The sequence below is a fragment of the Pelophylax lessonae genome (genome assembly GCF_965119305.1).
Source record: "Pelophylax lessonae genome assembly, chromosome: 10".
NCBI lineage: Eukaryota > Metazoa > Chordata > Amphibia > Anura > Ranidae > Pelophylax > Pelophylax lessonae.
The window spans coordinates 64265085-64282243 of NC_138777.1; the positions used below are offsets into that span (position 1 = coordinate 64265085).

The window sequence follows — 17159 nt, forward strand, 5'->3', positions numbered from 1 at the left end:
ATGGAGAGTACAGGGGGGCAGAGAGTACAAGGGGGGCGGAAGCATAGGGGGGGGCTGAAGAATGTGGAGTGGGGCAAAGAGCACGGGGGCAGAGAGCACTAGGTGGGGTCCAGAGAGCACCAGGGGGGCAGAAGAGCACAAGAGGGGGGCAGAGAGCACAAGAGGTCATGAGCACTAGGGGGAGCCTGACAGCACAGGGGTGAAGATCACCGGGGGGGGGGGGGTTGGAGAGCACAGGGTGGGCAGGGAGCACTGGGGGGGTGGAGAGCATGAGGGGGGTGGAGAGAACAAGGGGGCCTGGAAAGCACTGGGGGGCTGGGAAACACTGGGGGGAGCCATAGAGCACAGGAGGGCTGGAAAACACTGGGGGGCTGGAGAGCACAGGGGGCAGAGAGAACTGGGGAGGGGGCTGAGAGCATGGAGGGGTGACAGCAGAAAGAATCTGGATAGGAAAAGTGATGGGGGCACCTGCATATAGAGGATTTACCCTCTCCATCTTCCTCTTACAGCCTCTGAGGGAGAGGAGGAGAAGCAGGCTTTAAGAGGCTGCAGGAGAAAAAAAGAGAGATTGATTCTTCCATGCTTCAAAGCAGCCACCCCACCACTACTCCTATTCAGGCGCACAGGGAGCTTATTTTCCCTTTGGTCCAGCGTCCCCTCCAGATTCCCTCTCTCCTGACCTGACCTGTAGTTTCTGCCCCCCCCCCCCCCCCTGCACAACCAATGACCAAACTGAATGGGCAGCTGGCTGCGGAAAGGTCAGGTGAGTGGCAAAGGCTCAAGGAGGAGCCCAGCTGCCTTGGGCCCCACCAGGAGATGTGGCCCCGCTGCCCCAATCTGCAACTCTGCAGAACAAGGGCCCATATGATTTGGTTGTTTAGGTTTGTTGTTGCATTACATGGTTTTGGTCAATTTAAAGAAGATTGTATAGGGGTTTTACAATTAAACTACAATGTGTATAGCTAACTTAAAAAGAAAAGTACAGCAAAAATCTTGTTTGGCTGCTCTTCTCCTGTGCATCACAGGAGTGTGGTTCTTTCTGCACCAACATTAAATAATCATACTGGCGCAATGAAGAAAGGGGCTAATCCTCATAGGTAGTAAGATAAAATGGAAAGTTCAATTACAAGTTCAATAAAATTTCACATTTAATCGATCAAAATTAATCGTTCAAAGTTGGTTGGTGATGATGTTCATGCGCTGGCTCTTTAAAACAGCTGCTCAATGTGCAAGCAAGAAAGGGGCTTGTGGATAGCTGGGGAGGAAACAACTGCCATCTGAGTGTAGCACATCAAGTATTTATTAGCCAAAGGTATACATGTACTAACACTTCAATATGAAATAAAGCATGTGGCGCTGTACAGCAGTTTCCCCTGCAGGGATGTCAGCTCTTCCGTTGTATAGCAAGGAGTCCACGCCGCTTCTTGTGTCATCCACTAGTATGGACCAGTCCCCCTGCACAAGGAGAGAGAGCAGCAGTGAGCGGTCTTCATTATAGGAATTCTCACACTGGATTACTGCACAGATCTGGAAGAAATACACAAAGCTCACCAAGATTCCAGAAGAAGACACATGACCAAAGTACTTAGAAAATGTTTGCTTATTCCGGAGTTCAGAGATGTATAGTTACTAAGTAGAACTACTTCACTACTGTACTTAAGTACCGAAAGGCGGTATCTACTTTTCTAGAGTATAATTTTTTTCTCCTACTTCCACTTTTACTTCACTACATTTTTTCGATGATTTCAATACTTCTACTCCGATATTTTTTTTTTTGTGCTGCATAGTTACTCGTTACTATTATAAAAATTACCACTGCCAGAACAGTAGATGGCAGGTTTCATGAAGCTCAAAACATGTGTATTATCAGCGCATATGAAAATAAAAGCTACTGTATGTATAAATAAAAGCTGCATTTGAAATAATAAAAAACAATATGATGTTCAAACTTTTGACTTCTTTCTTTAATAACTACATAACCCAGTACTTGTACTTTTACTTTCAGTACTTGAGTAGCAATTTTTTTTTTCAAAACTACTGGTACTTTTACTTTTAGTACTTGAGTAGCAATTTTTTAAAAAAAACTACTTGCGATACTTAAGTACAAAAATGTTGAATACTTTAGTACTTCTACTCAAGTCACTTTTTGATTGAGCAATTCCACTTCTACTCAAGTCACTTTTTGATCGAGCACTTGTACTTTTACTCAAGTATGGGTTTCGAGTACTTTATACAACTCTGCCGGAGTTCATCTTTACAGAAGAATACTAGTGGATGACATGAGAAGCCGCGTGGACTCCTTGCTATACAACGGAAGGGCTAACACCCATCGGCCATCCTGAGATATTCCTCCCTGCAGGGGAAATTGCTGTACAGTGCGACATGCTTTATTTCATATTGAAGTGTGAGTACATGTATACCTTTGCCTAATAAATACTTGATGTGCTACACTCAGATGGTGTTGTGTTTCCTCCCCAGTTTGTTCTACACTCCTGTGACCCATTTTCAGCAGACAGCAGGCTAAATCTCACTGTCAGCTGATATCAGAGAGCCAGTCAAGGCTTGGGAAAGAATCAACCCAGGAGCCTGGACCGATACCTGGTTCAGCCTCTCAGTGAACTGCTGAGAGCCTGAGCCAGCCACTCCCACCCCCTCCACAGCCCAGCACTGTAGTGAGGACTGGAGAGGCAGAGCAGACAGTAGTATCTGACAGTCACTGCTCTCTGCTCAAAGCGGCAGGGAGAACGTAGTGATCAGCTGTGTTTGATCGCTCAGTTCTCGGCCTTAGAGGCGGTGGGGGACAGATGCAGCATCGCGTGAATGTTGCATCCACCTAGGCAAGTATGATTTAAAAAAACAAAAAAATCTCACACTTCTCTTTTAAAATGGGTGGATGAACACATGTTTATGTGGAATGCATGAGAGCACTCTACAACACCACTGCCAGTCTCATACAGTTTTTTAAATATCTTATTTTTTTTTTTTTTTATACAGTAACTGGATTTGATCTGTGGGGATCTGTGTTTGCCACTGGTATTGTCTGCACCTTTTACTGCACATTGGTAAGTATTCAGCCTTACTTCTGTATGCAGTTAGGCTTTGCAGCGAGGTAACCTCCCCACCCCAACCTGTAACTGAACAGTGAAGAAGCAGCAGCAGACTAATAACCTCGTCCTTTTGCACACCCTGCTCTCTCCGTCTGTCAGCATGTTCCTTTTATGCATTTGTTAGCATACATTATTGGCTTCAAGTACTGCCCCTTCCTCTCTCTGTCTGAGCTCAGCTGCCCAGTAGATTACAAGAAGCCAACACCAAGCCAAATCCAGATATTTAAACCATATTTGTTTCAATTATTTTTATTGTTATTGCACAAAGAAGCATTACAAAGAGTTGGTACATAGATATGACCAAAAGGAACAAAAATGACATCAACAAGTAGGTACAGTATAGCCAGTAATTAAACTTGGTATAAAATTGTAGTTAAGAATGTGGAGAACTTTCTCAGTCATGTGGGTGTAATAATAGAAAAACTGATGAGGTAACATCCCAAATGGGATCTATTAGTGTCTGGTGTAGGATCCGCCACCTGACGGTATTGAGGCCCTCGATAAGTACATTTTATGTAATCGGATACAGGAACATTGGTAACTTGAGTTATGAGTATAAGGGAAAGAGTTGGAGTAGATATTACACCGTATAAGAAGGTGGGGGTATTTAAACCATACTTGAATCTGCTTAGAGTTAAGCTTTACACTATCCATATACAGGCTAGTTATGTGATTAGGTCATTTTAGAACTAGGATGTGGGAAAACTTGGCCATGCATAGAAGCAGATGGCTGCCTGTAGGAAAAACTCAGATCCGGTGATTTGGAAAACAAGAGGAATTCGTTTATTCACATGCACATGGAGATATATACAGAGTTCAGACAAAGCGGTCTGTCTCATGCATAAAAATCTACCAAGACAATAGAGTTTGCACTTTTTATAGTGATGAATATTTATTAACCTCCTTGGCGGTAATCCCGAGCGTGACTCGGGGTTGATTTTTCATATCAGGAGCGGTAACCCCGAGTCACGCTCGGGGTGGATTGCAGAGAGCGCAGCGGTGTTCTCTTACCTTCTCCTGGCGATCCAGCGATGATCTCTCATTGCTGAGATCGCCAGCCGAGAGTCCCGCCGCTCCTCCGTCCCTCCGTCGGTGTGATGACTTCCTAGTTCCGTTCCCTGCAGCAGCAATGCTGCATGGGAGCGGAACTAGGGAGGGAAATTAAAAAAAAACAAAAAAACACAAAACACATTTTATATTATATATATATATATGTGTGTGTGAGCATATATATATATATATATATGCGCATATATATATATATATATATATATACCGGTATATATATATATATATATATATATATATATATATATATATACATACACACACACACATATATATATATATATATATAAAATTATATTATTGATTCAATTATAATTCATGCGTTATATATTATATAATATTATTGATTCGATTATAATTCACGTGTTTGTGTTTCAAATTTATCACATCTGGGATGTCTACTAGACTCTTGTTTTGGTCAGGTTTAGGTTTAAGTCAGTAATTACTAAGAATTGTAGACCTATAATACATAACGCCAAATTTCCATAAAAACAATTGTACCGCTTTTGGTATGTAATTCCTGACATAATCATACCGCCAGGGAGGTTAAGTATAGGAGTGTTCTGGGCTGGTCCAAGGTGTAACAGTACATTTCCATCCAATCAACGTCCACTTCTTCTTCTGGTAAAGTAACGGTTAACCAACTGTCCTCATCCTTTAGCTATAATCTCTCCGGTCAGAGCTGGTTCTCGAAATTGGTCTTTGGAATGTAGCATCCTGCTTCTTTATCTCTCAAGGTTTTTTAAAGTCTGTAGGAATAAGAAACACACAAACTCCCCTTTCATTAAGGAGAGGGGGGGAGGGGGGTATAGAAACCTCTAACGAGAACATTCAGTAGAAGATAGGTTATCCTAAAGCATCACTCTAACTACTGCGATTTATATAAAGTATTACCTCTATCTACATTTTTAGGTTCACATATTTATATATCTACGGCTACATCTGGTGAAAGATTCCTGACTTATCCCATTCTTCCAACACTGCCTTACTCAAAATCCTTATGAATAGCAAATAGCCAGGATGGTGAATTTCTTTAGAAGGTGACCTAATTTGCACATGCATGCAGCAAGCAACTGCTACCCATTTTCCCCACGCCAACTAATGGTTTGTAAAAGTATTTTGATTGCACATAGTCTGTCAAAAAAAGTTCAGAAACCTATGTGCGTATGAACCAAGATGGCCTGGTACAAAGGTGGAGCCAACTATGGAGTTGAGCTTATTGAATGAGGTAAAGTTCTGCTGACTTCCATCATCCAATCACATGCAGACAAAATGCTTTCTTTTTATTTTCCTTACACGTGATTGGGTATTCTTTGCAAACTTTAACTTCACCACATTCTCTAAGTTCTGAGTTTTATTCCCTTTTTAAGCGCAACTTTCCTGGAAAGTGAACAGCCTATTTGCCTTAGTAAATCATCCCCTAGCTCTCTATTTTTTCCACGCTTTTTCCCACAATTCTCTAGGAAAGACTTACCTGAAGCCAGGCTGAAGATACAATTATTCCACCTATTACAAGAATCCAATAAGTCTGTACCATAGACAGTAATAGTAGTAGTAGTGTGAAAAAGAATAGGGGATATGGGGCAACATTGAAATAACAGATAAAGATATCTGGAAACCTTGGGTGGCTTTATATACTACATGAGGTCATAACATCTGGTAAGCACCTTCATTTGTTTTTTAGGTGGAGGCAATTGTGCAGTTTGGTGCAATTATTTTTCTTTAAATACTTATTTTATGAGGAGGCATTTCTTGGGATTGCACAGTGGTGTCTATGTTTCTTATCAAGTAAACACTTTATTGTAGCTTACTATGCTTCCATCAAGCAAAGACTATTACTTTAGTGGCACAATTTATTGTGTTTTTTTGTTTTTTGTTTTTAGATGTGTATATGATATATATATATATATATGATATATGATCTTTTATTACATAATCAGTGCTATTCTTTTTACTTAGGGAGGACTCAAGGCAGTTGTATGGACAGATGCCTTTCAGATGATTGTGATGGTTGTTGGATTTTTATCAGTTCTTGTTGAGGGAACAATCCAAAATGGAGGTCCAAGTGAAGTATGGAAGATTGCTACGAATGGATCACGCGTGGACATTGTTGAGTAAGTATCAAACAGGATAATTATTTTCTAATGGATTTAAAAGTTAGGCTAAACAAAATAAATATGAAAAGAACAAAACATTAATTAACATATTTTTATTTTGTAACAATAACATCTTGAAATTGAAATTATGGTAAGCAAGACTTTAGTGTTAAAATGCAGAAGTCAGTTTTACTTTAAATAGTTTTTATCATGTCTGAATAATAAGTAGTTGAAAATCAGAGTTTTTCTTCCAGAGGCCCTAATGGAGAAGCCACCCACATGCAAGACTGAGGAAGGGCTTCTCTATTAGGGCCTCCAGAGAAAAGGCAATGCATGTGCAGACCTGGGAACCCATTGGCTCAGAGGAAGACAAGATTGTGACCTGGCCAAGCATAGAGTGCATGGCTATGGGTTCATATCACCTATTGATATGAAATCTGTAGTTGAGGGTATGGATAAGCATGAAGAGAGAGAGTGGGTTGTTAGGATTTATATTGATGAAGGTGTTGATATTCTGAACTGCAGCCTGTCTAGGCAGTGTGTGGTGGTATCAGGTTTACTTAAAAAGACGCCATTATTACTTTTACACTGTAAATTTTGATACTGCTTTTTTTAATACATGTCTAGTGAGTGTACCCTTGACTACACTGTCAAGAGAGTCCATTACAATCGTCAGGATCCAAAACTCATACCTCCCAATTTTTGAGATGGGAATGAGGGACACCTATTAGCAAAAGTATGTAGGCATAGGACACACCCCTGTCACCTCCCTTTAAAGGAGAATTATACAAAAAAATATGATTAGTTAATCCCACAAGTGCTTTTTTTTTTTTACTATTCTTTTATACTGGCTTTTGAAATGTACAAATGCAGCAATTTAGAAATTGGATGAAAGGTCTAGCACTGGGAAACACTTTCTAAAAGATAAAAAGTGAATTTTATAAACAATTATACAGATCAGACCAAAATGAGGGACAAATGAGGAGGAAAGAGGGACATAGGGATTTTGTTCCAAATCAGGGACATTTCTTCCAAAAAAGGGACAGTTGGGAGCTATGAAAACTCTCAGACTTTTCTTTGTCTTCCCCCAGGGACACTGGTACAGATCAGAGTGGTTCTGATTAGTCAGCACAGTCATGTTGTCATTGTTCTGACCAATCATACCAGCACTGATCCGTCCCAGCCTCCTTAGGGAAAGAAGAGGAGGAACAGTGTGGTTTTCAAACCCTAGGACCTGGGCTGTGTGGACAGTAAAACTGCATCACCCAAGGAGGTAACTGCAGTGAGGGGGTCTGGTGTAGAGTGTCAGTTTACCTTTTCCTTTTTATCCCTGGTTGACAACTGAATGAGCAGGGCAGGGATGAGTCAATGGTAAGAACGGGCTTCATGCACACTGGTTTCTTGTAAATGCCGTATCTCCTGACAGGAGGAAACCAGCCCTAAATACTCACCTAAGCTGCATTTTTACAAAGCAGTCTAGGTGAGTTTACCAGCATTTGGCGTTGGGGAGTTTATTTATTTCATTGGCTATAATTTAAATTTATTCTGGCCATTGAAAAGAATAAATGCTGAAGTGAGTTTAGGCGTGTTTTTTATGCCCAAAAGCACCTCTCCCTAATGCGTATTTTCTGCGTTCAGGAGAGGAGCTTTCACTGCCTCTAAACTCTGGTAATACCTACAAAAAAAAAACCAAAAAAAAACAATATTTTTTACTTTCTGCTATAAAACATACCCAATAAAATCATTTTAAAAACAGATTTCTTAATCAATTTATGTCAATATGTATTCTGCTTCGTATTTTTAAAAACAAAAATCCCAACAAGTGTATATTGATTGGTTTGTGCAAAAGTTATAGCGTCTAAAAACTATGGGATATTTATATTTATTTTTTTTATTTTTTTTTAACAGCGGGACTTCAATATTGCAGCGGACAAATCAGACACCTAACCGACACTTTTGACACTTTTTGGGGACCAGTTACACTAATACAGTGATCAGTGCTAAAAAAATATTCAGTCACTGTACTAATGATACTGGCAGGGAAGGGGTTAACATCAGGAGCGATCAAAGAGTTAACTGTGCTCCTAGGTTGTGCTTACTCACTGTGGAGGAGGTGCTTTGACTAGGCGCAGGCAGAGATTTGTGTTCCTGTTTTGCAGAAACACAGGATCTGTGCCTTCCCTTCTACCAGAATGGCAGTCTGCCTTGTTTATATTGGCAGGTTGTCATTCTGCCTGTGCCCTGTGTAATCGGCGGGTGCCATTGGACATCAAGTCCATGGTATCCGCAGCTGGGCTCCCACTGTGTAGAATCAGAGGGGGAGTGGGCTGCCGGTGGCGTGTGCGTGCGCACCCCAGACACAGAAGTGTCAGATCACGTACTAGGTACGTGATCGGGCACAGAGCGGCCGCCCTGCTGTAATATATGTACGGTAGGCAGTCCGCAAGTGGTTAACATACTTAAAAGGAACAAATATATTTGTATATTTTATATAATTCAACTTCAGATCGAATGAGTGACGTATTGTTATATGTTTTTGTCTATAATATGAGGAGTTTTTAAGAAATGTCATTGTGAACTATTTGCAATAACAATAAATCTTATCTTATCTGATCTAACTTATCTTTTTTATTATTATTTTAGTTTCAGTGTAGATCCACTAAGAAGACATACCTTCTGGACTATTGCAGTGGGAGGAACATTTACATGGCTAGGCATTTATGGGGTCAACCAGTCAACTATTCAGAGATGCATTTCCTGCAAAACAGAAAAACATGCAAAACTGTAAGTGGAATAAAATCACTAGATCTTCTGAAAACAGTTTATAAAACATACTGTACTTTGGTAATCTTTAACCTTATCCAACATATGCAATAAGAATTATTTTTAAAAAAATCATGTTTTTTAAGTATGATTGTCTATGCTATTTGACATTTTTTAGTGTTCTTTTTAGAGGCTAGTGCTGTTACTTGTCAAACAAGAAGATAACTATAATTACCCCAATGCAAAAAAACTAAAATATACAGTATTTTATTTAATCTTCTAATCTAATTTTCAGTGTATTTTTCTTTGTGCCCAAATCCAAGGGTTGATGTAAATAGGTGTGAGTGGAGTAATTTAGGCAAATTTTAAATTGCTACAAAATACCAAATTGTCAATTTCTGCCCTGTATATTTGCTTAGGTGTTTTTTTTGGGAGTTGTATTTGGGGTAGTTTCATTTTTTTCATATGATGGTGTCCAGTTTTTTTTTTTTTATTATTATTTTATTTATTTATTTATTCAAAGAAAGACTGGGATATCAAATCCAATAACACAAACAATGCAAATATTCACATTTAACCGCCAACTATTAACATCTATACAAGACCTTTTTACATCAAAAACAAAAAAAAAAGTTGGCCTAAGATAAGAACGCCTGTACTGATAAAGATACTAAACCAGTCTTCCCTTTTCTTTATAAAAAGAAAAAGGAAAAAGGAAAAGACAAAAAGACAAAAAGAAGGAAGAGAAAAGGAGAAAAAAAAAAGGGAAGAAGGGGAGGAGAAATTGAAGGCATATACTATTCTCTTATCTTGTCCAAATTGTAATCCTAAATTTTAAACTTGACCATTCCTTATCTCTACTGAAAAAAGCATATTTCGTCCCTTTATAGACGAAATGAAAAGGTTCCATGATCCCCATGTCTTATCATACCTATCTTTTTTTTGCTCACGTGAAAGTCGCAAATCCTCCATTTTATTGGTATCTTCCACTTTACTTATACAATCACCAATGGTAGGAGGGACCCCTTGATTTCCATCGCAAAGGAATGCATGATTTGGCTGCGTTTACTATATGAAACAAAATTGATGTTTTATATTCCTCCAATGTAATATCCGAAACGTGTAATAAAAAAAAAATGCGGGATCAGTAGGGATCTCGTAATTCGTAAATCTTTGGGCCAATTCACGAATATCCGCCTAAAACCCACTTAGTTTCGGGCAGGTCCAAAATACATGTAGAATTGTTTCCGGCTCCTCTTGACATCTCCAACAAATGTTTGAGATATGTGCGTAAGCCTTATGGAGAAGGGAAGGGACCTGATATCATCTTGTAAGAATCTTATAATTAGACTCTTGAATTGATGTGCAGACAGGAGCCTTCAATGCAAGGTTATATATAGCTTGTTCCTGTTTCTGTGTGAATGTACAATTCAGATCTCTCTCCCATTTTTCCAAACACGGTAGTCGCCCAATTTCCGGAGATAGTAACAGCAAACTATATATTTTAGATAATGGTCGAGCTAAAACATCTCTACCTGCACAATATTCCTCAAATGGAGTAAGGTCCCTTTTGAAGACTTCTGGTGGGGGTAGCGTACGTAAAAAGTGTAGCAATTGTAACGCATTTCAGAAGGGTATACGGAATCGTTCTTGTACATTGGTCAATTGTTCAAGCTTAGGCCATTGGTTTTCACATAAGAAATTGGTTACTTGAGAGTAACCTCTTTTGCCCAATTCCCGTAGTGGGCTGTCAACCAGCCCCGGGGGGGAAGGCCGAATTACCTATAACCGGAAACAACAGTGAATTTGCAGTTGTTAAGTGAGACTTATTTATTATGGAAGATGCAATGGTGTCCAGTTTTAGCTGGACATATACTTTAGCCAAATAAAATCTGAAGATTTTTTTTTAAACAGGTTTTTGGAGCCAAATCAGGAAAATAATCATATACAGTAGGTGGATATAAAAAACATAAAAAAAAAAACTCCTCTTTAGCCTTTGGCTAATAAAGCTTGTGGCCTTTCTTCCAGAAGGCTTTCTGCGTACACAGCATGATAGTAACTCATATTGATATGGGAGGAATTTTGTTTTATGTATAAGTAATGTTACATTATTACCAACACATGCCATAAATTGCACATTTTACACATACAGATCACAGTACACTGCAACGCTATTCTAGGATAGACAATTGTTTTACAGCTGTAAATTATCTCTGGTGAATAGATTCCAATTATTAAAACTACAGCTTTCTGTTATTTCCAGATAATGAAAAAGATTTTATCTTTACTTAAAAGCTTGGACTGTTTTTTGCTGCATCTGTAACGCACTGTCTAGATTAGATTCTGAGCACTTAACAAGTATAAAGATAAACCTCAAAAGAAAAAAGGACATATTGTCTTTTTATTATTGATAATAAAAAAATATAATATAAACTGTTAAAGACCCATGTGGATACAGCATGCAATAATTTATCCATTATACACAAGAAAAAAGAGTTCCCACAAGTTGAGGAGGGTAAATAGCGGTAACATAAATAACAACCGTGGCCTAATTAATAAAAATAGCATTTATTTTAAAAATGTAAAATGCCTAAAGGACATCCACATAATTACAAATTATATGGTACATGTATCCAGTACCTTAGTTCCACCTAATTACCAATCCTGTGCATAACATTAAAAACAATGACCACAAAAAACATCCGGACGTCATAAATTTGCATAAACAGTGGATGAACAGCACATTGCGGCAGTATGAACTTCAAAGGTGAATACCATAAATTGAATGTTACATCCACAGATTATACAAACTCCTGCCAGCTCGAAAATGTGAAATAGAGAGTGCGCTGGCATAGTTTCGGATCCTCCAAAATTGGTTAAAATAAATATTATATTGTACTCACAAAACTGATATAAAGACAAGCGTCTATCATAATTTGCTCCAACCTCTAATATCCTTCTAACCCATTTCGAGGCATTGCCTCTTCATCAGGTCCCTGTGGATGGTTGAGTGCATTCATTGGTCAATAAGTTGTTCCTTATGGAAATTGTGTGAGAAGTGTGTCTTTATGTCACTTTTGTGAGCGCAATATATTTATTTTAACCTATTAAATATTTTTTGAGGATCTTTCATTATGCCAGTGTGCTTTCTCTTTCATTTACAGTTTTCCTGATGTTTCCCAGTCTGGAGAGAGCTGCAAGGAAGTAGATGTTTTTTTCTACTGCATTATGTTAAAGAAACTGTGCACTCTGTGCTAATAATTAGAACTTTTATGGGCATGCAGTAGACTTGTAGATTCCATCACTGTTGAGCGCTGACATTAGTTTATTATTTTTGTGTATCTATCTCTTTAGTAATAAGCTCTCAACCTATACTTTTCTCTTTCAGAGCCTTGTATCTTAACCTGGTTGGACTGTGGGTGATCTTGGTTTGCGCTGTGTTCTCTGGTTTGATCATGTATGCACACTATCAAGGTTGCGATCCTTGGACTGCAGGATTTATAAGTGCTCCTGACCAGGTGCATGATCAGCAAAACTTTAGCACAGTAGAAGTTATGTTACTTCTCCATTTCAAACACTGAGATTTTCCACTGTGCATACTGAAACAATTATTAACCTGACATCTGGCCTTTGCACTAAGATATTTTCTACAGTAATATACTTATCTGTAACACGCGCATATTTTAAATGACAGTATATTTTAATATACTGCATATATATATATATATATATATATATATATATATATATATATATATATTGGCTGATGCAGCACTATGAGGTCAGAGATTGGTACTGTGTTGTAGCCATATTTAAATATTTAAATAATGGAACCTCTCTTTCAGCTCTGGCTCCTATTTTATTGAATTTTGTGCATTTATAATCCAGCAGAGTTTCTCTTTATTATAATTTAATATATAATATATAATAATATAATATATATTATTATATTATATGAGTTATTGCATGTAAAGGTTTATGTTGGCTGTTATTTTAAAAGTGCAATAGCTCTTAACAGTGGAACAAAAGTCTTCTTTACTGATCCTCCATCCACCAATAAACAGAGATATAATTGCTATAAGTGCAATGTGCCTTATCTCTGTTGCCTACATGGAAGAAGCCAATATTAATAGTAACCTTTTATGACACAAATATTGCACCTTACATTGCTGACTTGTTTTTAAAGGTGCAAAGCCCAGGACAATGATCCTTATCTTTCCTTTACTACATGTGAGTCTCCATGACCCTAAAAAAGGTATATATCAGATACCTTAACAGTTTACAGGTTTCCTGCTTGTCCTGGTTAAAACGCAACTACATTGTGTCTAAACACCACAAACCTAAAACAATATTAAAAGTGATTCTGAACCTTATTTATTTATTTTTTAATAATAAGCATGTTACACTCGCCTGCTCTGTGCAAAAGTTTTACACACAGCAGCCCCAATACACTTCTTCTGGGGTCCCCCAACAACGCTCCTGGCTCTTCCTCTTCAGTAAGTGCCCACCATAGGAAGCCGCTTCCTATGGGTGTACTCCTGTAAGCTCGATCCCAAGCCATGCTGTCTGCGTCCAATTACACAGACAGTGCGGCTCAGCTCAACCCTTACCATCCCCCTCCCACCTCCCCTCCCGCTGCTATCAATCTGACCTGTGGGGAAGAAGAGACCAAACACAGCGATGGATCAAGAATGGGCTCAGGTACGTATCGGGGGGGGGGGGCTGGGAGGGATCCTGGACACAGAAGGTTTGTAACCTTAATCTCCCTGGCGGTAATCCCGAGTGTGATTCGGGGTTAATTTTCAGTACCAAAAGCGGTAACCCCGAGCCACACTCGGGATTACCCTGTAGTGATACTTACCTTGTCCCTGTGTGATCCCTTGATGTCCTCCCGCTGTATCCTCCCGCCAATCCCAGCATCCATCTTCTGGGTTCCCTTCCCTACGGGCGCCGTGACACAGGGGGGTGAAACTCAAATAAAAAAAAAACATGACATACACATTGTAATACATTGTAATCTGTTAGAATTACATTACTGTGTTAAACCATTTCACCTCAGTTTTGTCTCTAGTGCTTTGTCCAGTGCCCTGCCTGCACCTTTACTGTTTTAATCCTTTTATTTTTATTAATACTTTTTAAATAATAATTTATTAAGTTATGAATTAATTAATTTATTAATTTATTTATTTATTTATTACTAATTTATTTTAAAAAGATTTGCTGTTTTTTTTCCCTAAGAATTACAGGCCTACAATATAAAACAACAGATTTCCATGCAAAACAATGTACCGCTTTGACATTCACAAATATTGACATAATCAGACAGCCAGGAGGGTTAATGCAGATAATGCATTAGGCCCCTTTCACACACAGGAGTCCGTCAGACGGACTCAATTTTTCTCAGCGGGGGATTTATCCGCCGATTCCCCGCTGAGCAGGCAGATGACAGCTGTGTCTCTGCGCTGCGTGCGGAGACACAGCTGTCAGATCCTCATGCATCTCTATGGGGGAATCGGATGGGAACAGATCGTGCATTCACTATATCTTCTCTCCCACAGTACACATAACATTGAAATACAATGATTTTAGTAAATATAGCAAAACAAGTATAGATGGATCGGCGCTAGTTCAATGGTAATAAGCAAAAAAGTCCTTATAAACTTGTAGTGTCCAGAAATTTTGGGCCACCATCAATAAATAAGTCCACAAGTTCTAGGGTAGCCATCAGCATGGGGGGATGACAGAAGTGATTGTTCCAGGACATGCAAAAAAACAGATACAGAGGCGCCTCTAAATGCAGACTGTAAAACTACACTTTAATAATCATAAGCATAGAATGAAAACTCCTCCTACAAGCTTTACTCAGTGCTCGACAAGACACTGAAAGAAGTCACAAGACTGCTATATACTGCTGATGAGAAAATGTATTTAGCAGTTTATATTTACTAAAATACAGATACAGAGGCGCCTCTAAATGCAGACTGTAAAAATACACTTTAATAATAAGTAGCAAGCTGATTGAAAACTCACATTAGCCATGTGTATGAAAAGGCTTTTAAATTAGGTGGAAGGTCCCTCTGTGGCGTCTTGGAATTGGATTTAGAAGCCTTCAGCTGGTGAATCAAGCTGTTTCCCCTCTGTTAGTGTCCTGCCGGCATCCGAGGAGGAAAGATGGAAACAAATGGAAGTGAGGGCTGGAGCGCAGCATGCACCGTAAATCAAAGACCTTGTGTGTTACCCAAGTAGAATTTATTAAAATGACTTAAGAAGAGTTATACTCACAAACATAAAATTACGTAAAAGCATATAGATACACAAAATGGACCCAAAGCAACCAGGTCTCCAGGACAGTGACCTGAATGCCAGAGGACCCTCTGAATGGCTGACGCGTTTCGAGGGGAGATCCCCTCCTCCTCAGAGCCCTTGGGAAAACACAGAGTTTCCCCTGACCCCAGGAGGGCAGCAAAATCTGTGCATATACCTGGAGCCATAGAGACTTAACACCACCACATCTCTGTTGAGCGCAGGAGAATTTGTTTGTCCATCATCACTTTGGCCTAGGCCAGAAACTAGGAAGCAACTGAAGAAATGTAAAAAAAAGTATAAAAAATATAAAACATGTAAATATAATATTCCTTCCTATCTATTTACTAAAGCTAGCAGCATAAAAAGGGTAAAGAACACAGTCCTGAGCATACATAAATAAGTCAGCAATGGGTGCTCCCATACTTCTATCTTGACAGCTTCCCTTTAACTCCTACATGTCCAGAGGTCATTGAAGGCTAAATGCCTAGACCAAATTTATTCATGAGTCAGAATACGCCAGTTAATTTGACAATAAACCTATAAATAATCTGCAAACTGTTACATTACTTTTTAAAGGACATGTAAGGCTTTTATATGGTTAGTGGCTCTAATTATTATTCAGCTCAGGATTTTTTATTATAAGCTAACAAATGTAAAAACAATGTTTACAATTGGTTTGTGTACTGCTATTTATACATATATATATATATATATATATATATATATATATATATATATATATATATATATATATATATAGTTTGTAATTGTTTTTTCATAACAACTGTAATGCTTACTATACCTCTTGTTCTGTTCATAGAAAGTGCACATAAAGACATAAACGGTGATAGCTGGCAGAGATTTGTTTATCAACAAACCTTATATGATCACCATGATTGGCAATTATGGTGATCACATGATCAAGAACTGTGCTGCTTGGTTCCCAGTTGTTAAGCAGGACATAGAAAATGCAATGTTCTTTCTTTTCAACACAGGTGGAAGGAAAAAAAATCACTTGATTACTCCCATCAACACAGTGGGGTGGGGTGGGGGGATTTACTAAGACTGGAGAACACGGAATCTGGTGCAGCTGTGCATAGTAACCAATCAGCTTCTAACTTCAACTTCTAACTTCTCAAGGATCAGGACATTCAGGGGTATGAGAGATGATTGCGGCTATACACACCTACACGGGTTGAACTGGATGGGCTATAGTCTTTATTCAACCTCAACTATTATGTAACTTGTTCAATTAAGCTTTGCCAATAAAACCTAGAAGCTGATTGGTGACTATGCACAGCTGTGCCAAATTCTGTGTGAACCAGTTTTAGTAAATCTGCCCCAGTCAGTGTTGGTGGGGGAATCTCTCCCAAAGTTCTATTGTGTTCTGCTGGCGGGGAGTCTTCCTGCCCGGTAGAACACAATTATTACAGCTAGGAGCAATAGCCACCAGCAGTACTTGCATGTAAACAATCCGACAGGCTGGTTGCACCTAATTTGATTAATAGATGGATGGATACAACCAGCCTGCCTATAGATGAAGCGAATCTCGGCCGGTCCCTGCTAAATCAGCCAAGATTGGATCCATCTATGTTTAGCTTTAATTTGAACATGACATAAAGGTATAGCATAAAAGTCTGAAATTGCCACATGTGTATACAAGTATAGTTCTATCTTCATTATTATCATATATCATATTATTAATATTTTATATAGTTAGGACAAGTGTCTAATCAAAGTTTCTGTTTTGCAGATGATGCCCTACTTTGTTATGAACTTATTTGAAAAAATGCCTGGACTGCCGGGTCTCTTTGTGGCA

At 38.8% G+C, this 17159-nt stretch overlaps 1 protein-coding gene across 1 annotated transcript in view; it reads left to right on the forward strand.

Moving 5' to 3' along the window:
- The window catches only part of SLC5A12 (solute carrier family 5 member 12), an 89607-nt gene that overhangs the window by 37829 nt on the left and 34619 nt on the right, over nt 1-17159 (forward strand). Inside the window, exons 4-8 of the mRNA XM_082269829.1 lie at nt 2995-3062; nt 6135-6289; nt 8915-9055; nt 12423-12552; nt 17094-17159. The exon at nt 17094-17159 is cut by the window's right edge and continues 23 nt beyond it. Of these exons, the coding sequence (XP_082125955.1) occupies nt 2995-3062; nt 6135-6289; nt 8915-9055; nt 12423-12552; nt 17094-17159 (560 nt within the window). The remainder of the gene's footprint in view (nt 1-2994; nt 3063-6134; nt 6290-8914; nt 9056-12422; nt 12553-17093) is intronic.